The 21278-nt window shown below is 48.3% G+C and overlaps 1 protein-coding gene across 3 annotated transcripts in view; it reads right to left on the bottom strand.

The window, feature by feature from the left end:
• MAST2 (microtubule associated serine/threonine kinase 2) overlaps positions 1–21278 on the bottom strand; it is a 170964-nt gene that overhangs the window by 7727 nt on the left and 141959 nt on the right. For 2 of the 3 annotated variants that reach the window (XM_040977770.1, XM_040977769.1), the window contains 11 exons: positions 19958–19978; positions 18783–18861; positions 16018–16172; positions 13119–13194; positions 11087–11296; positions 5785–5886; positions 4156–4288; positions 3336–3397; positions 3068–3153; positions 2210–2418; positions 1336–1474 (listed from right to left, as the gene is read on the bottom strand). In XM_040977770.1, coding sequence (XP_040833704.1) covers positions 1336–1474; positions 2210–2418; positions 3068–3153; positions 3336–3397; positions 4156–4288; positions 5785–5886; positions 11087–11296; positions 13119–13194; positions 16018–16172; positions 18783–18861; positions 19958–19978 — 1272 coding nt within the window. The remainder of the gene's footprint in view (positions 1–1335; positions 1475–2209; positions 2419–3067; positions 3154–3335; positions 3398–4155; positions 4289–5784; positions 5887–11086; positions 11297–13118; positions 13195–16017; positions 16173–18782; positions 18862–19957; positions 19979–21278) is intronic. The other variant, XM_040977771.1, reaches the window with a different exon arrangement.

Here is a 21278-nt window from a genome sequence, read left to right as displayed (position 1 = left end):
TCTTGTTCCATGTCCACAAGCTGGTTCAGAAGAGTGTGTTGGGAGAGACTGGAAGCGAGATGCCCTCATGCACTGCCCCAGTCTCCCACTTCTGTGTGGCAGGTCTCACTCCACCTGTCCCTCCCTTTTATTTTTAAGACTTTTCAATCAGTCTCTGGCAAAGCCATGCCTCCCCTGTGCTCCCTCTTCTCAATGAGCAGTTTCTGTTATCCACTCAGTGCTAAGTGCCTGAAAGATGTTCTGCCCCTGAGATGTTTTCTGGAGTAACACCCCACAGAGGCAAGTATCAAGACCTCTCACTTTAGGGAGGGGGCACATGAGGCTCAGGGATATGGAAGTAGCAGCTGACACTCTGACTTAGCAAGCAGAGGAGCAGCTGTGTGAACCTGAGTCCACCTCAATCCACACTACTTCGTGCCAAGCTGGGAAAGCTGGATGGCATCCCTGATTCTTCCCGTCCCTCGTTGCCACATCATCTCACTTATCCTTGCTGTTTGCCAGCATTCTCCACTGCAGGCTCCATCCCGACTGCGCTGGGATGGTGCAGGACTTGTTAGTTGTCTCTCTGGCCTGGTCTCTCCCACAGAGGTCTCCCTGTATGTGTACCAGCATTGTGGCCCCTTCTACACTGAAACCAGTCTGCGTGTCTCTTCTATGCCATCTGTGGCTCCCAGAGCTCCGCACATGAAGCTGAAGCTAACAGAGGGCTCTTCATGACTGACTCCCTTCCCACATCCTGGGCCTTTTTTTTTTCTCACCGACTCTATGAACTGCAGCTCGTCCTAAGAGGGGTTTTCAAACTCACGTGTGCTCCTGCACAGGCTCTGCTATCTGAGCATAGAACCTGAGCTCCTGTCCTACACTACAACCACATCCCATAGCCCAGACAGGACCTGCTCCCATCCCCACACTACAACCACATCCCACATCCCGGGCAGGATCTAAGCTCCCAACCATATCCCACATTGTGGGCAGGCCTTGTTCCTGCCCTCAACTACACTACCATCCCAAATGCTGGGGCTCTTCTAAAACCCAGAATCTGGATTTTGGCACACAGCAGGTGTCAGCAAACATCAAAACAGCCACTCAGCCATCTACTGAAAGTGCTTCTTTGACGTAGCTTCTTCACCAGAGCTCCTCTGACTCTTGGGGGTCACTGAAGCCTTACAGTGCTCTGCCAGATCCTATGCAATGACCTTGCACTTGCTTAAGTGGACATGCACTGAGTAATGTTTCCTAGCAGTTATCCTGGAACAGATTCCAGTGTGCCATTGCTTCCAGCCATCCAGAGACCCAAGGGGGGGAATGGCACAAGGGCCTGGACTGTGGGCATACTTGTCAGGCTTGAGGTCACGATGCACAATGCCATAGTTGTGCAGGTACTCCAGAGCCAGCACAGTTTCTGCGAAGTACAGACGCACCATGTCCACAGGCAAGGCCCCGATGTTCTTTAGCAGCGTCGCACAGTCTCCTCCTGCAACGAGGTCACTGTAAGGGCAGTGTCTAGGTCCCTGCTCCAGCCAGTTCCCAGCATGCACTACCTGCTGCTGGACACTAAGTGCTGCCTCTGCTGCTGGCGTGGGTTCGGGGCAGGGCTGAGGGAAGGGAAAGCCACAGGAAATGCTGGAGGCCACCAAAGCCACTGCTGAGGTCAGAGAGGGGAAGTATCCAGGCTTCTCCATCTTTTAGCTGACGTCTAAGGATCAGACCACTTTTTAGAGTAGAAGCAGGCCTGAGTGAGTCTAACATTTGTTCACTTCTCTCCATCCTACTGGCTTCTCCTAGTCTGAGTAGCACAGTGAGCTCCCAGCACATACTCAATGACTCAGAAAGGGGAGTCTTGTTCAGCTTCAACCTGAGACAGGCAGAATTTTGGGAAGCACTGCACAACAGCAAGAGGGGGCAGAGAAGCCCAGCAGCAAATCTACTGCTCCTCTCCAAAAATCTTCTAGCCATTCTCAGAGGCTCATGTGTGGTTTCAAGGGATGTCGTCTCTGTAAGAAATCAGCCAGGGCCCAGAGGCAATCATCCCAGCATCTGAGTTTGGGCTTTTGCGGTTCTACTGTCTCCTTGTGCTATTTGATGCCAGCAGGAGTAGCTGTCAGCCCTGAATGTTGACCCCTCCACAAAGATGCTAGTCCCTAGGTCAGGGTAACTCGGACATGTCTTGGCCTCCAGGCCAGGCCACTCTCCCCAGCACCTTCAGTACCTTCTACATACTCCATCACCATGCACAAGTGGCGCTTGGTCTCAAAGGAGCAGAACATGCTGACCACAAAGGGGTTCTCTGCGAAAGTCAGTATGTCGCGTTCCACAAAGGCCTGCTGGATCTGGTTGCGCAGGATCAGGTTTTGTTTGTTGATCTTCTTCATGGCGAAGCGCTGCCGTGTGGACTTGTGGCGCACCAGGAACACAGCCCTGGGAAACAGCCCAGCCCAGCCCAGCCCCCATGGGCCCTCAGCACCTGTGCTCCCCAGCACCCACCGCCTCCCGCTACACTGCAAAATGCAAAGAATAGAGGAGCAGGGTGTACACTTTAGGAGGAGGGATCTAGAACCCTGGTCCACAGAACTCTTATCTTGTTTTTCACCTTATTTTTATTTACTTGAAAGGCAGAGAGACAGACAGACAAAAAAGAGAAAGAGAGAGGGAGGGAGAATCTTCTATCTGCTGGTTCATTTCCCAAATGCTCATAACAGCCAGAACTGGGCCAAGGTGAAAAGAGGAGCCTAGAACTCCATCTGGCAGCATCTTAGTTGGTGTGCCATACACTTGCCCCTAGTTCTTATATCTCCTGATGGAACACATAGCTCAGAGCTTTCCCAGAGCCCAGGGAGAGAAGAAAGGCTTCTAAGACGGGCAAGAATCCCATCTGAGAGGGAATAATCCTCAGATGTCAGGAAACTTATCACTTGGCCTCATGAGGAGGCTTCAGGGAGCAAGAGGATCTACCCCAATGCTGCCAGAGGATCGAGCACTCCATTTCTCCTCATTTGAGAAAGAAGAGACCATAGTCTGATCTAGCTCCAGGTTCAGTCACACCCTGACCCCCCGATCCTGTCTTTACCCATAGGCGCCATTACTGATGAGCTTGATGGTTTCGAAGTCCTCCTCTGAGGGGGTCTTTTTAGACGGCAGAGATGCTCCTCGACCCTAGAAGACAAGTGACAGGTGGGAGGCAGGAAGGCCTGTGTGTGTGCTCGGGAAGCTGCTGCCTTCTGCCCTGCTCCCTGGGAGTGGAATGGCTTCTTGGTGCTGGCAGCCACCCCTCCTTAGGTACTCTCTTCAAGAGAATATGGAGCTCAGGCTTCAGGACTAGAGTGCAGGGTCTTTACCTCGATGGAATCATCTGTTTCCGGAGTGTCAGGACTGTCATAGCTGCTCAGATGAACCATTTCTAGAAATAGAGCAAGGACACAGGGAACAGCGTGTGTGGCAGTGTCAGGCATCTCAGCAGGATCCTCAGACCACACAGTGTGTACGTGAGCAGGCCTGCATGCTTTCTGCATCAGATGCCGTCCTGTGGCCCCAGGCACGGCTTCTCCAGCAGCCAATCAGCCACATACTACTGCTGCCCCTGCTTCTAGATGCTCAGTGCCATTCACAAGGCTTGGCCAATCTTATAAAATCATTTCTCAAACTTGGGACATTTCCTGGAAGGCAGGCTGGGCTCAACATTCCACTTCTGTCACCAAAACTGCTTGGTGTGATGAGGCTGGAAAGCAGGTGTGGCAGGAGCAGGACAGCACCAAGTGGGCCCCCAAACCCCTTCAAGTCCATTGGGGATCCCTCCAAATCCCTGAGTTGGACTGTCCCAAAGACACAGAAAGTTCTGTGGTGTAGCCAGCAGCAGAGGAGGTGGTCATTTTTGACAATGTAATTGGGTTCCTCTGCTGTTAATTTTTTTTGGGTGGGGGTGGGCTTGAGCCAACTCAGTTAGCTGGGCCCAAGGCCAAACATGCGGGGACTGTACCAAGTCAATTTAAGCGACAACACTGAAGGCATCAAAGACAGGCCACAAGGGCCTTCCATAGACCTGAGGCCCTGATGCCATGTGGCCATGTCCCATTCAACTCCCTCTTCTCTGAGTGATCTTTTGCCCTTAGAACTGGTAGGTAGTGGGGCCTCTTTGCAGCCATGTGACAACATGCTCACCCTCGAGAGGATCCCGTGTGAGGCCCAGTTGACTAATGATGTAGCGGGGAATGTCACATTTAATCCCATGTCCCTCTTTGGCGTGGCCCTCAGCTGCTTCCAACAGGTGGTAGAACTCCTCAGGGTCAAACTCCTATACCAAAGGAGAGAGATAGTCAGTGATGAGAAACACAAGTGAAGACTGCTCTTTCTGCAGTTGTACAGTATATAACAGAGGGGATGGACAAGATCTTCTCATTGGAACAAGACACCTGAATGCCCAGGAACATGATCCAGCGACCATAGTGGGGACAAAGCTGTCTCAAAGGACACCTACAGACTGGACATACAAAGTATATGTCACCTTCACAGCAACTAGAGCTTTTCACTCCAAGAGTGCTCAGCTGTTTACCCAGGTCAAGCCTTGCACCAGCCCAGTCAAGGGCAATCCTGGAGCACACTCCCCTGTCGTACACCAGAGCTTCCACTCACAGCCCAAGTGGTGCACACTCATCCTCAAATAGTAACTGTGCACCTCTCCTCATGCCAGGGACTGGAGAGTCACATGTCCAACACACCACAGTCTTCTACATGTAATAACCGCAGTCTTATTTACTGTGTGTATACCATGTGCCATGCTCTGGGCATTTGGTGGGAAAAGCAGGCTCACAGGGATGGACTGACTTGTCCATAGACACAGACAGGAAGGACCAGACAAGCAGCAATCAGACCTGGACTCGACTCCAAGCTCATGCCTGGCTACAGATTTCATGCTCTGAAGGTGGGGGCCCTGGGCAGACCACAACCCTTGCCTCCTCTCTGAAACATGCTTTCAGTCCCTCTGCCCTCATTACTTGGAGAACTAACTGTACTGTGGCCTTTATAGATAATGTCATATGATTTACATACAACACATTCTATGGGATATAAAATACATCCTGACAAAACTTGCTATAAACCTGACCTTTTGCATTCTTACCTAAACTTTCTGGAGGTTCAGGGGCTTAGAACAATGCAAACCCCTGCCTGAGCTGGGGATTCATCAACCTCCGTGATTCTGTACCATCCAGGCCTATCACGCGGGCACGCAGAACTCCACTGAGTGCTCTGCTCAACGTGCCTTCATGGCACACTTATCTTCACCCTGTGGACCATCTGAAGGAGGCGTGTCCTGTGCACCTCTTCACTGGGTTCCCACATACCTTGAACTGACCCCAGTTGCAAAGTATCTTGCAATAGACTTACAAGGATTCTTAAGACTCCTTAACTCAACTATGGAGGTCAGATACATTCTTTCATGTGTGCCTTCTGTGTCTACACAGCTACTCAAGAAAGGCAGCTGTGTGGTGAAATGAAGGACTCAATCTGTGCACACTAAGCTGGCCTCTATCCTTCAGTGTCTCTGGCTCCCACAGTCCCCACTGTTAGGGTCTGCTCAGCGTGGGACTGGGCCGAATACTGTTCCCTGTTACATCCTTAGAGACTGATGTTTGTACTCACAGAAGTCTGTCTGATTCCCCAAAACTTATGAATGGTAGAGAAATAAAGGCCCAGGAACACACAGGAAATAGCAGTGAGTGCCACATGGCTTTGCTATCTCTTCAGCTCCCTGGTTCCTCCAAGTCTTCCCATCTTCCCGAGTCTACTCACCAAGCATTCCAGGAGGCGGGCAGGCCGGGCGATGATAATCATCAGCTTTTTCACTAGCTGCATCACAAAAGCCACCTCCGAACTCTCTGAGCGTTCGTGAGCCTGCGGAGGAGACCCGGGTTGCTGGAACAATCAATCTCCTTGGCCTGACGGGGACACGGTGGGGTTGCGCAGGTCCGGGGAGGACAAAGCCGCTTGGGGAGAAAGCACCTGGCAGTGCAGGGTGCTTTGCAAAGCCCAGGACTGCAAGTGTGCCCCTCAGAAACCATCTGAACTTTGGGAATTTACACAATACTATGCACAGACCTGCAGAAACACATCTTTACCCATCCTCCATTTGACAAGCTTCACTCACCCCCCAGGTCCCAGCGCAGGGGCTACACTTAATGGAGCCTTCACTGATGTTTGCTCCCCACCCCAGATGGACCATAAGGAAAAGGATTTTATCACAGCTGGGGAATGACATGGTGGCATTTCAGGGAGGCCACTCTGACTGCAGTGGTGAGAATGCGCTCTGCACAGGAAAACGGTGAATGCATCACTAGAAGAATGAAGATGTAAAAGGCCCAAGACAGTAAGAGACGTGGCAAACAGAAAGAGCTGCGTCATTTCAGAGGCACATCTGAAGGAAGGAAGAAGTGGGGACAAAAGGTACCGCAAGTTCAATTTCAAGGAAATTTCAGTCATTCCATTCATGAGAAGACAAGCAGCTGAAATATTCAAAGCATACATTACAGCTGGTTGTAGAGACAGAGGCAAAGGCAGAAAAGGTAAGTCCAGTTTTAGATGTGAACACTTGGGGTGCCTACACAAGGCACTTCGCAAGGCCCAGGAGCCTTTCTCTGTCTGAACACTGCTCTGACTTCCAGGAGGGTCCTACTTTGTAATTACAGCTGCACCCTCCCTCCCTCTTCAATGGCCATTCAGCGAGGATCATTTGCCCAGAAACTTGAAAATGGATGGAAAGACAGTTGTTAACGACAATATAGTAAAATGCTATAGTTTAAATGTGGGTGAAAAGGGAAGGGCCTGTTGGTTATGGGACAGAGAAAGATCAGCATGGGGACCAGAGTTGAGAAAAAGAGAAGAAATATATGCTGAGCTATCCCTTCCAGCCTCTTCTTGGGGCCTGGTTAGCTTGCTTTCTTCAAATCTTTAAGATCCTCCCTTCTTATCCCCAAGAGTTTTCCTTCACTGCTTAAACCACTGAGTCAGACTTATATTACCTGCAACATAGACAATGGGAGGAAATCAAAGTAGGGGGAGCCTTGGGGGCAGCTGGGGTGCAGCTGTCTCTTGGAATCCATGGGGATGGGTTCCAGAGCTTCCTCAGACACCCACACATGCAGATGCCCAAGTCTCTTATAGAAAAGGTTGTAACAATTGCGAACAACCTAGGCATAGTCTAGATTATTCATAATATCTCATACATGCAATAATATAAATGTTATATCAACAGTTGCTGGACTACATTGCTTAGGGAATGATGGCAAGGAAAAACATCTGTGCAGGCTTCATACAGACAGTTCTCATCACCTGTTGTAGCAGTTCCATCATTCTATTTCTGATCCAGCGCCCAGTTAACAGCCTGGGAAAAGCAGCAGAAGATGGTCCAAGTGCTTAGGCCCCTGTCACCCACAGGGGAGTGAACCAGCAGATGGCAGATCGCTCTCTGACTCTGATTTTCAAATAAATAAATCTTTAAGAAATTATTTAAAGTACTAGGTATGAAAAGGCCGAGCAGTTGGTAAAATTTTGTTTGTTTCTTTAAGACTTTGTATAAATATTGTCAACTCTGGAAGCCCTGTCCCCATCGAACACGCACACACATGTATAAAAAGAAGCTGCTCCCCTTTCCACATTCTCCTGACACTCTGCTCACCCACATGGTCTCATCTCTCTAGCTATACTACAGGGCTGTGTGAGCACAAAGGCAGTGTCTCTCTTCTTTTCCTTCACATGCTAGGCCCTTAATTGTGCCTCACCTACAGCAGACATCAGTGTTGGTGGAGTGTTTGAGAATACATGATCTTAGGCTCTGGAGTAAGATGAAACTGTCTTTGGGTTCTAGCTTTGCTGCTTAAGGAAGTGGCTACCGGGCCCGGTGGTGTGTTCTAGCGGCTAAAGTCCTCGCCCTGCATGTGCCGGGATCCCATATGGGCGCCAGTTCTAATTCCAGCAGCTCCACTTCCCATCCAGCCCCCTGCTTGTGGCCTGGGAAAGCAGTCAAGGATGGCCCAGTCTTGGGACCCTGCACCCGCATGGGAGACCTGGAAGAAGTTCCTGCTTCCCAGCTTCGGTTCAGCACAGCACCCGCAGTTGCGCTCACTTGGGGAGTGAACCATCAGACGGAAGATCTTCCTCTCTGTCTCTCCTCTGTATATCTGACTTTGTAATAAAAATAAATCAATCTTAATTAAAAAAAGAAAAGAAATTGGCTACCTGGGGGATAACTGAGCCTTTTAATTTTTAAAAGGATTTATTTATTTATTTAAAAGGCAGAATGCAGAGAGACAGAGAGGTCTTTCATCTGCTGGTTCATTCCTAAATAGGAGTTTCTTCTGGTTTCACACATAGGTGCTGGGGCCCAAGCACTTGGGTCATCCTCTGCTTTCCCAGGAGCCCATATGGGATGCCGGTGCTGCAGGCAGCAGCTTTGCTAGCTACAGCACAGTCCAGCCCCTAACTGAGCCTTTTAAAACTTTAGTTTCTTCATGTGTATATACTAGCATTTTCCCTACAAAGTTGTTGATTTGATAAATTAAATGAGGTAACATAGTTTCTAGCATACTAAGTGCTCTGTGAATGTTTATGATTTTTACTACTGTAAGTGGAGATGTGATTGTTTCATTTTTCAATTTAACACCACTGACTGATGCCCTATGACTCTCACGATAAAAATCTAAAGATCCTCTCATGGCCTGTATGACCTGGCCCCCAGTCTAGCTTATCTGGCTGGCCTAGTGCCCTTTCCTCACAGGTGTCCCTGAGCTTTACTGCAGTGCACCGGGTTCTGGTACACCAGGGAGAGGCTGTTCATGCTGTTCCCGTTGCTCAGTTAACTCTTGACACTCGCCAACCAATGGGGGTAAGAGCTCAGGGTAGTGTGTGGCACACAATCGCATCAACAGCTCTCAGCCGCTATTGTGACTGTAAGTATATGTTGTTGGGTTTGTACGCCAGTGCTAATCTCTGAGATAGAGCATGTACTGAACTTTTTCCTGCATTCCAGAAGCTGAGCAGACTAAGGAGCAGATGAGCAGGCTTACTTTGAATGCAGTGCTCTTTCAACTCCAGAGGCAGTCAATCTAAGAAAACGTCTGACAGCTTTGGGCAGGCCTCTAAGTTCAGCAGGTCAGCTCACCCTCAGGTATGGCAGGAACACGGGGTAGAAGTGGGAGGCGCTCAACTGGACCCTTTATCTAATATAGGGTCCCTGATTCCTAAAGGTCTCTGGAGCAACCCTGCCACCAGCTGGGAAACTGTTAGGAAGTAATTCTGGAGCAAAAACACATGACTGAATTTCATAGAATTTCAGCTATCTAAAGTCACATGTATACTATGCTTACATTCAAATATTACTCCTGCAATCAGAAAAATGCTTTCTTAAAGATTTATTTATTTTTATTGGAAAGGCAGAGTTACAGAGAGAGAGAGAAAGAGAGACAGAGAGAAAGATCTTCTGTCTGCTGGTTTACTCCCAAAGTGGCTGCAACAGCTGAAGCTGAGCCGATCTGAAGCCAGGAGCCAGGAGCTGCTTTTGGGTCTTCCACATGGGTATAGGGTCCCAAGGATTTGGGTCATCTTTGACTGCATTCCCAGGCCACGAGCAGGGGAGCCGGATAGGAAGTGGAGCAACCAGGACACAGTAGAAGATGGCTCAAACCTTTGGACCCTGTACCTGTGTTGGGTACCTGCAAGAAGCTCCTGGCTCCTGGGTGCAGACTGGCTCAGCTCCTGCCATTGCAGCCATTTGGGGAGTGAACCAGTGGACGGAAGGCATTTCTCTCTGCCTCTCCTTTTTCTGCAAATCTGCCTTTCCAATAAAATTTTAAAAACCAGAATAGAAAAAGGAACAATTTGTTCACTTACATATGAAAAAATCTACCTTTTGACAAAAACTCGTGATAATTTTATCTGAAAAGCACAGTGACAGAGAGGGATATACAAGCACACACACACACACACACACACACACACACACACACAGAATGAGAGATGGGGGAGAGAGAGAAACAGATTTTGTTTTGTTTTTAACCCAAACTGGTACAATCCAGGGAGTCAGAAATCCAGAGCTCCATCCAAGTCTCTTGCCATGGGTGGCAGAGACCTGAGAACTTGGGGTACCATCAACTGCCTTCTTAGCTACCTTCCTAAGAACGTTAGCAGGAAGTGGAAGAGTGGTGGAGATTCAATCTGGCACAGTGATACTGGACACAGGAGTCCTGCATGGTGGCTTAACTCACTGTGCCACCACGCATGCCCTCAGGCTCATCTTTTTTTTTTTTTTTTAAACACAGAGCATTCTATTTAATCACCAGCCCTGGGCTCTCAGCTCAGTCACTACTATTTTAGGAAGAGGTCCTGTGTCAAGCGGTGCTAAGGGGCTCTCAACTAGGAAATTCTCTGGTGAGACACATCCCTCATCTACAAATTGTGTCAAGAGTGCAGTATGGGACCACTCTGATCTCAGCGGGAAGGCACTTGCCTGCCTTATTTGACAGGCTGAAAGCAAGCACTAGGAGTTGAAAGTGTTAAGAACACAGGATGCTCCAATCCTGGCCATTGTTTCACCTTGCACTGGAGTGTATCAGTTCTCACTAAGTAAAGAAAATCCCCCCTTAGACAACTCACCATACCAACACATAAGCCCACAGGATAGAGCTTAGCTGAAGAAAAACAGCTGCAAGACTCTGCTCAAACTAGTAATTCTAGCCAAAAAAGGCCCACAGCAGCCCTAAGGACCACGTTTTGGCTCTGGATAACCAATCTCTTAGCCAGATACTTGTATTCTATCAATGTTAGAGACTCAGGTAGAGTGATACAGTTTTGAATTAAGAAAATAATGGGCCTTTAAAACTGATTTTCTGACATCAAGCAGTCCTCTTCCAGTGAGGCAGGGGCTGGGGAGGAGAGGAGGGGAGGAATGTCTGCCCATCAGCACCACACTGAGGGTGACTTGTGGACATGACCAAGGAAGCACAGTGGCCCACGGGCCTGGGATGACCGGAGCTCTGTTATTTTTGCTCCTGGGTGGGATCACTGCAAGGAGGCTCACAGGGGCCCCTGCACAGACACTCACATCTTGCAGCAGCTTCTCCAAATTCTCCTGAAGTTCGTAGAAGTAGTGTGACGTAATGAGGCCATTCCGAGATTTATCCAAGCAGTCTCGGGCCATCTCAATCACCTGGTGGTGAATGAAGCTCAGGGCTCCGTCTGCTAGGGGCAGCACGCTGTCTGGAGTGTTGGAGGCAATGAACTCTGCCAGCCGTTCTTCCATTTGTGCAGTGGCCTAGTAATAAAAGCAAGAAAAGTGACAGTTTCCTTTCAGTTCCGGCTCAGCTGGAGCTAAGCCTGAAGGATATGCTAAAGCCTTGGATGGGCTCCCTGTGATCGTGGCCTCCTGGTGCTGCCTGTGGAAAGTCTGATACCTAAACCAGGCAAAGTCAGCATGCCTTGTCATAGTACCCAAGGCCCTCTGTGAGCTGGCCTTGCCTATCTCCCATCACTTCCCACAGGGAATGTTCTTTTGCTCTAAGGACAAGAAAGGTTTGCTGTTCTGCTCCAGCCTGTGTTCTCTGCCTGTGCTTATGCTGCTCTCTGTGGCCAAGTCTGTCAGAGCAGCTCCTCCTCCTCGTCGACTCAGTTCTAGCATCACCACTCCTCTGGGAAGTCATTCCTGCCCCAGCTGACCAGGGATGCTCAAAGAGTATTAACCAAAGATGTGAGCTGCCTGGCTGCCAAGGACAAGCCGAGATGGGAGAGGCTGTGGAGCCCCGCAAAGCAAAACACATCTGGCTCAAAACCCTTTCATGCACTGAACCATGCAGTCAGTCAGAATAAAATGATAAAAGCACATCAGTGAATAAGCTCACAGTTGCCTGTGTAGCACTCAAGTCTTTCCTTTGCCACCAAGTGGTGTTTCTGAACTTCCAGCATGTGTCTGAACAAACATATACATATATGTGTATGTCTGTGTCTATGTCTGGGTGTGTGGAGAGGAAGAGAGAAGGTGAGTAGAAGGGAAGGAACAGTAACATGTTTTAATAAACAGCTCATCACAGGTGAATGATGTGAAGACATGCTTTGTCAACACACACAATGTAAAAGGGTGATGAGACAGCCAGTACGTAAGGAAGAGGAAAGAGGCAAAGATTTGTTTCTGGGCCATTTCAGAAGAGCTTAATGTTCAGAAATCCTCACAAACTCTTATGAGAAGTCAGAGAAGTTACACAATCTATGCAGGGTGACACTGCTGCTAACCAGGGACAGACTGGGGTGCAGCCAGTACAGCTGGCTACTGTGCTTCACTGTGAATGCCAGCAGGGACAAGCACAGGGGCTGCAGAGTACACCTGGAAGCTGTGTGGCAGCAGCTGGCCTGTGTTCAGCACAAGGACAGCCATGGGACCAGGGACTCACATCTCTCATCCTCAACAGACCCAGGCGGTCTGCATGGAAGCTGAAGAGGCCTGAGCATGCTCCTGCTCTCCAATGCTATCCCGCAGATAGAGCTGGCTGCTTTCTGCAGGAGGCTGCCCTGCTCAAAGAAACGCAACTGGGCAGCCAGGAGATGCTTGCAAACCCAAGTCATAACAGCAGTTTCTCAGCTGCCTCAGGAAAGCAGCCCACCCCCTTTCACCTGCTCTGCTGCTTGCCAGTGCAGAACCCAGCACTAGGAAGCAACCCTGAGGCCCCCATCTGCCCCCTTCTTGCCAGTCCGGCAGTGCTTTGCCTGGGCACTCTCTGGTGTTGTCATGAGGTGCTGCTCGGAAATCTGAATGGTATGTGAGTGCTCCCAGAGGGTGAAGCATCCAAGGGAGGGACCCGCTGAAAAGTCAGCCTTCCAACTGTCCCCACTCCTTTTACATATGGTAGATGTCTTTCTGCCATTCCCCTGTGACATCTCTCCTTCTGGGGAGTGCCTGCTGCCTCCCACCTGCCCATAGGCTGGAAGCTCCTGGGCTCCATCTTCCCCCTAGGTGCTGCCTTTAAACTGCTTCTCTGTTCTTATGGGAGGCAGCCCTTACTTCCCTCCCACCAGTCCTCCCTCTGGGGCTGGCATAGGCAGCTGTCCTGGGGGCATTACCTGTGTCCCTTTAAGTGGATCCTTACCTTAGGGAATCTTTCTTTGTACACATGATTCATCATTATTATTTCACTGTCAAAGGAAACTGGGGATCGTCCAGGACTGAGTGAGAAAGAAACAACTGTGTTATTTAGTGCTTTGAAACCATCAACGAGAAAAATGGCCATCCCCAGAGCCCCTGTTCTCCCACTGTTTTCAGGATGCACCAACTTTAGTGAATGCTGTTTCTGGGGCCTTCCTTATTTCTGTACCTCATTCAGCTCAATTTTACTATTTGTGCTGCTGAAGCCAGCGCCCTTGTTGAGCACAAAACAGTGCTACTTGGGGTGAGGCTACTTTCCTTGCACAAAGACTGCTGCCAGGGCCTGTAAAGGCTTGGGGAGGAGGCCTATGCCAAACCCACAGGTGCTTTCCTCAGATGACCTCCCTGGAGCAGGACTCTGCACTCTCCTTGTTTTGGCCAATGGGGCTGAGTACACCACAGGAGGTCTCAGTAACCATGTCAAGGCAAACCAGCACCCCAGAAAGCAAAGGAAGATTTTACTATCCAACAATTTCTCAATAAGCTGCAGCCAAGAAGGCTAACTTAGCCGCTGAAGTGGGACAAAAAAGCAAGCCAGTCCAGCCAATACTGAGTTCTGTATCTGGGTCTTCCACTAAGGGAGCCAGTATACTTTCAGACTTAATTTATGATCTTCCCTAATAATCTAAGTCTTCCTCTCTGGCTTTTGTGTGGTTCCTTCTCCTTAAAGAATTTTAATGTTTGAGTTGGGTTCTGATTAAGTTAGTGTCCTGGCATGATCATAGCTGGACTGGGAACTGTCCCTCTGGGCTTTTCTCCCTGGATTGGACCATGTTCTGCCTCCTGCGCAGAACAGGCACCACATCTTCAACAGCAATACTGCAGGGATTTCCCCTGAGCATCACTGGTCTTCTCCACCTTAATTGGCCTAAATGGCACCAACTCCCTTTCCTCCCTGTGGGCTGCAGAGAGCACCAAGACTCAGGCACTTCTGCGCACAGGAACCCATACTCACTCATCTGTGTTTCTGATCTTTTGCACTAATGTGGCAGTCATCATGTTCAATTGTTTCTGAACCGGAACCAATCTTCTCGGCCTGCTATGATGCCCAACCTGTGGGCATTCTTCCTGGGAGATACCATTCCTTTGGGGCCCCATCTGGCGCATGTCAACCAGTTCATGACTTCCCAGGGACCCTGGAAGGCTGAACTCAGCCGTTAAAGCCAAGCTCCTTTGAACTCCATCCACTTCCTGTAGCCAGGAATTCTGGCTAATGCTAAACAGAATGGACAACTGAGAGAACTCACAGAAAAATCAGTTGTTAAGGTCTGTTTGGTCTGATAAGGTAGCTCAAGTGATCCTGAGATTTGAGATGATTATGAGATGATTAGGATGAGCACTTAATGTTTTGGGGCTGGCATTATGGCATAGCAGGTAATGCCATTGCCTGTGATGCTGGCACCCCATACAGGCACCTATTTATGTCTGGCTGCTTTACTTCTGATTCCTGGTAACAGCCTGGGAAAAGCACTGGAGCATGGCCAAGCAGGTTTTGGGCCCCTGCTGTCCTTCTGGGAGACCCAGACGTGGCTCTTGGCTCCTTCATTTGGTCTGGCCCAGTCTTGACTATTGTGATCCTCTGGAGAGTGAATCAGTGGATGGAAGATTTCTTTCTGTGTGTCTTTCTCTTTCTGTAGCTCTTTCAAATAAATACATTTTTAAAAATAAGTATTTATTTTTATTTGAAAGGCAGATTTACAGTCAGAAAGAGAAAGAGAGACAGAGACAGACAGAGAGAGAGAGCTTCCATCTGCTGCTTTATTCCTTGAATGGTTACAATGGCTGAAGTTGAACTGATCTGAAGCCAGGAGTTAGGAGCTTCTTCCAGGTCTCCCACATGGATACAGAATTCCAAGGACTTGAGCCATTCTCAACTGTCTTCTCAGGCCACAAACAGGGAATTGGATCGAAGTGGAGCAGCTGAGACTAGAACTGGCATCCATATGGGATACTTGCACTGCAAGGTGGAGGAGTAGCCTGTTTAGTCACTGAGCCAGCCCCAATCAACTTTTTTTAAAAAGTGTGTCTTCTCCAAATCAAGCAGCAGCAACATTTTTTTAAAGTTTGTTTATTTCATCTACTTGAAAGGCAGAGAGGAGAAAAGGAGGGAGAGAGTCAGACAGATGGAAACACGTTTCATCTCAGTGGAAGATTCAAATGCCCCCAACATCCTGAGCAGGGTCAGGCCAAGGCCAAAACATGGAACTCTGGCTGGGGGCCAAGCACTTCAGCCCATATTCTACTGCTCCCCAGTGCATCAGTGAGAAGCTGTATTGGAAGTGGAGTAGCTGGGACACGAACTGACTGTCCAATACGGCATGTGGGTATCTTAGTGGCTTATCCTGCTACACCACAATGCTCACTCCTAATATTGGTACTGTTGTAGCTGGCACTTTCATCTAGGGTTCTGAATATAGTTACCTATCAGAACTGATGACTTTCTTATTCTTACACTCCTTCTCCTGAACGGAGTTGGAAGAACACATGAATTGCTAACTACTTTTAGAAGAAAAGAGAGAGAGACTGTTTCACAGTGCCATCAGGCAGCCCTTGTGGTGTGGTTTAAGCTATTCCTGTAGAGTCAAAAAGGGCCTGAGGACACTGGACATGCTATCGCAAAGGCTGACAAATACACCTATACACCAAATCTGGCCTGCTGCCTGTGCCCGTAAACAAAGCTTACACAGGATCTGAGATGTTTGCATACCACTGTGGCAGACGAGCATCTGTGTCAGAGGTGTATGGCCTCCAGAGCTGACGACAGTCTCCACCTTGTCCCTTTATAGAAGCAGCACTGGTCCCTGTACAAGGTGCACAAGCTGAAGCCTCCCCACGCCCCTCACCTGAGGCTGCGGGAGCGAGGCCGCATGGCTGGGGACTGCCGTCCCTCCTCATCGGGGACACTCTCGGTGCTGAAATGCTTCGTCAGAAAATGCAGCTCATCAGCTGTAGGCTGGAAAGGCAACTGATGCAGCTTTTCCTGTGAGGAGCATGATGACTGAAAAGGAAGGCAAGCAAAACGGCATGGAAGACAAGTCCAGTGGCAGTTCAGGGATGGGAGAAGGACTGCAAACAGTCAGCCAGCCAGTCCTCTCCCCATCCCCCGCTGTGCTCAGCCTTTTCTCTAGAGGCTGTCAGAGCCAGAAACCAGAGTCTTCAGGAAGTTCACCCAGACCTTCAAGAACTGTGAGAAGCCCTAACTACCCAGGAGCCCCTGGAGGTGGTAAAAAACAGATTCTTCCACTTGCACCCAGTAAAGCTCCTGGGTACCGGAACAGGAAGTGATCGGCATATCATGCTTCTTGGTTTGGAGACTGTTCATGGGATGACCATCTGCAAAGGCATCCCTGCGTTTTCCTTCACACAGTCCAGTGAACAGGTCCACAGCACTTCCTCTGGGCTGTTAGCCAGACGCTGAGGCTGTGAGGGCAGTGCCCACACTTGATACCAGCAGTCAAGCTCAGCTAGCAAAGAGCAACATTACTTTTGTATCTGGACCTAAAGCTTAGATTTGACCTCAAAATACTCATGAATTCTACACATGGCCCAGTGGCTGAGGATTCCTGGCAAGAGTGTGACAGTCCACTGGAAGGAGTGGGCCAGTGATGCTACAGGAATCCACACCTGCAGCTCTCACCATGGCAACTCCTTCAGCTCGGGGACTGGCTAAGAGAACAGACAAGCCAGAGAGTGTTGGTCCAGTTTCACAGCGTTTGGGGATTGAGATCCATTTTTAATGAAAGCAGCAACAGTACACTGAGGGAACTCTGCTCCCATAAGGTCAATACCAAGTAAGAAATTAGCATGCCCTTGGCTAACAGTGTTTGCTTGTCCTATGGAATGCTATGTAAACTTGTAAACAGCTAACAGGAGGTTCCCACATTCTTATGATTCAGATCAAAACTACAAAAAGAATTCTCACCTAACCACAGCTAACACAAATCTGGAGTACTAATACTGAATATTGTAGGCAAAATTTGGTATTTCATAGTATTCCAACAAGCTAGAACAATGTTTAGACTCTGAAAATTTACCTAACACAAACAGATATACATATATCCTGACTCTCACTTGGTCTAAAACTGTCACTTTTCTGAGTGTTGTTAGAAAAAGGCTGCTTATTAGAAGATGATCTTAAAAAAAAAAAAAAAAGATTTACTTTTATTGCAAAGTCAGATATACAGAGAGGAGGAGAGACAGAGAGGAAGATCTTCCGTGTGATGATTCACTCTCCAAGTGACTGCAATGGCCAGAGCTGTGCCAAACCAAAGCCAGAAGCCAAGAACTTCTTCCAGATCTCCCACACGGGTTCAGGGACCCAAGGCTTTGGGCCACCCTCATTTGCTTTCCCAGGCCACAAGCAAAGAGTTGGATGGGAAGCAGGGATGCCGAGATTAGAACTGGTGCCCATATGGGATCCCGGTAAGCAAGGTGAGGACTTTACCTGCTAGGCTACTGTGCCAGGCCCTTGAGAGATGATCTTAAGCTTAATAGCTGCCAAAGACCAATAGCAACCAGTAGGAGAAATTTAAGAATGAAATCTAGGTCAGAGAAGGTTGTGATTCAAGACTGGACAAACTGATCTGAGAAAACCTAAAGTAATGGTACAATAGAGGAGATAAGATTACCAGAGACGGGGCCTGTCTTTGCATGACGTGCAAAGCCTGGAACATTCTCTATTTGTCCTTGTAGAGTTCACCAATCATGTCATCCTGCTTTAGTAAAACATTGCTCAATGAAGAGAGCTCATTTTAGAATCCATTGTGCACAGTAGCAATTAACACACACCTGTTGTTTTCAGGTTCAAGTTGTCTCTAGAAGTTTTAGACAGGTTCAGTCTTGCTGATACACATAAAACCTCGATACTAAATAATAACTATGGGGCCCAGCACAATGGCCTAGCAGCTAGAGTCCTCACCTTGCATGGGCTGGGATCTCATATGGGCTCTGGTTCTAATCCCGGCAGCCCTGCTTTCCATCCAGCTCCCTACCTGTGGCCTGGGAAAGCAGTAGAGGATGGCCCAAATCCTTGGGACCCTGCACCTGTGTAGGGGGTTCAGAAAAGGCTCCTGGCTCCTTTCAGAACGGCTTATCTCTGGCCGTCGCTGCCACATGGGGAGTAAGTCATTGGATAGAAGATCTCTGTCTCTCCTTCTCTCTGTATATCTGACCTTCCAATAAAAATAAATAAATCTTAAAAAAAAAAACCAAACAACTACGTTTTGAAAAACAAAAAGATGACTAAAGAAGGATAAGGGTTTTCAGGTCTCTGGAACACAGGAAGATATATCCACTTTTAGCTGCAGTTCTAAAAAAGGCTGCATAAAGAATGAAAACCACGCCTGAGAGATTCCAGGTCTGGCCTTACTGACATGGAAGAAGCCCGTCCTCAACCACCTGTTCTGATGCCACCAGGAAAAACAGACACCTGGAGAAGGTGCCAGTTAATCTGTTCCTAAGGCATTTATGGCTCTGGCTATGGATGCTAAGGTTTCCCAGCCCTATGTCCTACTTGGTCCCACTGCCAAGCAACCTCTTTGAGTTTGGTTTTACGGGAAAAGTTGAGAACCCAGGATAATGGAAGTATAGTCATGTTCTAGCTACTTACAGAGACAGTGGAGCTAGGAGTGTTAGTTCCATAGCCTGAAGAAGGCAAGGAGGCCAAAGACCAGCGCCGTCCATCAGTCCTACATAAGAAAACAAATATTAGTCAGTTTCTACAGGTTCCCACCCTGAGCCCAGGACCTGCACGGCTTTCCATCATCACTGTGGGACAGGGCAGTCGATTCACCGGTGGGCTAACCATTGTCTCCAGCCACCTCTCTCTTACATCAGGCCTACTGTTGTGTTTTCCACTGCAAAAAAAGACAGCTCTGACCACAAAGGAAGGCATGCCTTTAAATAATTACAATTGTTATCACTGTGGTTTTAGAAGCAACGAGAGAGGATTCCAGTTACAGGCACCATTACAATGACAGAACCGTTGCAGAACTGCAGCTATTTCCTTTAAGAAGTCGGAGAGTGAGAGAGGGGGTAGGAAGAAAAAAAAAAATGAGGACTAAATCTCCCAGGTCTTCTCCTTTGGAAGCACTTTCCCCAGTGGCACCAGCACTGAGCAGTTTTCCCTGCCATGTTCTGTAAGAGAGGGGCTCAGGGTTCCATGCCACATGCACATGACTCAAACTTCATGCCACCCCAGGCAACCAGCATGTGTAAATTCTAACTCTGCTGGAACCTAGTCTCACTGACAAAGAGACATCTAGGAGGGAGCTCCAACAAGATGTTCTTTCTTATCTCTATTAGGTCTTGGGAGCTCTACACAAGAAAACAAGTGAATTCTAAGAAAAAATGAGACAATGTATTTAGGGATGGATTTCCTGAACTCTGGTCAAATATACTTTATCACATGTGAGATTTTTTCCCTTCTTTAGAGAGAAATGGAAATCATCCACATGCCAGCTACTTTTCAATGAAGAGCAGAGGGCAGAATCAGGAAGAAATATGACAGGCAGTCTTCATTTGCTCTACTTGTCTGACTACCTCCCTGTGTGACCAAGGAAAGTTATCGAAATGAGGGTAAGCAACTCCTGCTTCCAAGTAGATAAACTCTGAGCCTTGGTTCCAGCAGAGCAGAGGGCCCCATAAGAGTCTGCTAAACAGGCAAGGCCCAGTATTCAGACCTACAATCAGAGAAGAATCATCTCGGCACACACAAAATCACAAACCATATTGTCTGGCCATGCATAGCAGTGTCCCAGCCCCTGTCCCCATCACATTTTTTACCTGTCTGCTCTGTGGCCATGGCTGTAGTGAAAAGACGTATGGTGCAGTGAGAACCATGGGGAACTGAAAGCACAATCTACCTGACCTCTCACCCATAGCCCGGCTTGGGAGAGGCAAACCTTTTGTGCAGCAGTGCAAACAACTTAGGAGCCACACTGTGGGACTGCTGGGCTTCTCTTCAGCATTTCACTAAAGCTGTGTATGTGTGTGATATTACTGACTAATCTGATCCTGTAAGGCTCCAGCCTGACCTAGGTAACCTAGCAACAGGTGCTTCATGATACTGTTTGGCAAGGTCAACGCACTCCTCCTGACCCCACCAGCAGTTTTTCTTACTTTGTTTTGGAAGAGGACAGTCCAGGGTCCCATGTCCCATGAAACCAAGATACATGTCAGGTCACTTGGCACACACCTGTTTGGGTGTTTAGTAAAACAAGGTCTCCTAATGCCCTAAAAGTTGGAGGACCCTGCTCCTGAGGCCCTGTCAATGAAGTAGATACGAGGGCATCAATGGAACCAGTTGTTCCCTTTGCCTGAAACAGTTCATACAGCAGTGTCCTCATGTCCAGTACAGCAGCTGCTTCCAAGCCTTCACAGAGGTCTCATGTGGCAGCCAGAGCAGAATCCTGGCCCCTTCTCGTATTTTTTTTCTCAGTCCCATGTCCTTTCCTCTTCGTGGTGCTTACTACTGTGCATTTCTGGCTTACTCATTTCTTGGTTGTCTCCCCAGTACTCGTCTGATCAATGGGCACCGACTCAGTGCTCATGATGTGCCAGGAGACATGGCTTTCCAGAGTGAAGCATCTCTATTAAAGAAGGCTTAATTATGACAGAGATGAGTTTAAAAAAAAACACAATTTGGAAAATATCAGCTATTGGTAGTTACTAATTTTAAAATAAAATTGACTAATTTCACAGAAACGAGAAAGAACTTTTTAGATGGTTAGAGAAGGCCACTCTGAAGAGGTAACATGAAGATGAGATATGAATGACAACAAGGAGTTAACAGCATTCCTTTACAAAGCGAACAACATGCATACAAATTCCATCAGGGTTTCAGTGGAAAGAAAGTAAGGACTGTGTCTGTTTTATTATCATGACATAATTAAACATCATCATGGTACCTTGCTCATACCTGGGGTTCAGCAAAGATTTACTGAATGAATTGAAAGTGATTCAGCGTCCTATGGGGATCTGGCCACAGGTCCTACTATCCCAGCCTACTGTTAGAGGTTACTAGTCACACATAGTTTGGACAGGAAGCTTGGCTGGAAACACAAACATGCCAATCCTATCTTGTCTTATATTAGAAGTCCTACCT

The sequence above is a fragment of the Ochotona curzoniae genome, unplaced genomic scaffold (assembly GCF_017591425.1).
Source record: "Ochotona curzoniae isolate NIBS_2020 unplaced genomic scaffold, NIBS_Ocur_1.0 contig_2855, whole genome shotgun sequence".
In the NCBI taxonomy this organism is placed as follows: Eukaryota; Metazoa; Chordata; class Mammalia; order Lagomorpha; family Ochotonidae; genus Ochotona; species Ochotona curzoniae.
Note: the sequence above shows the minus strand (reverse complement) of the source record. Positions and strands in the feature narration are given on the sequence as shown.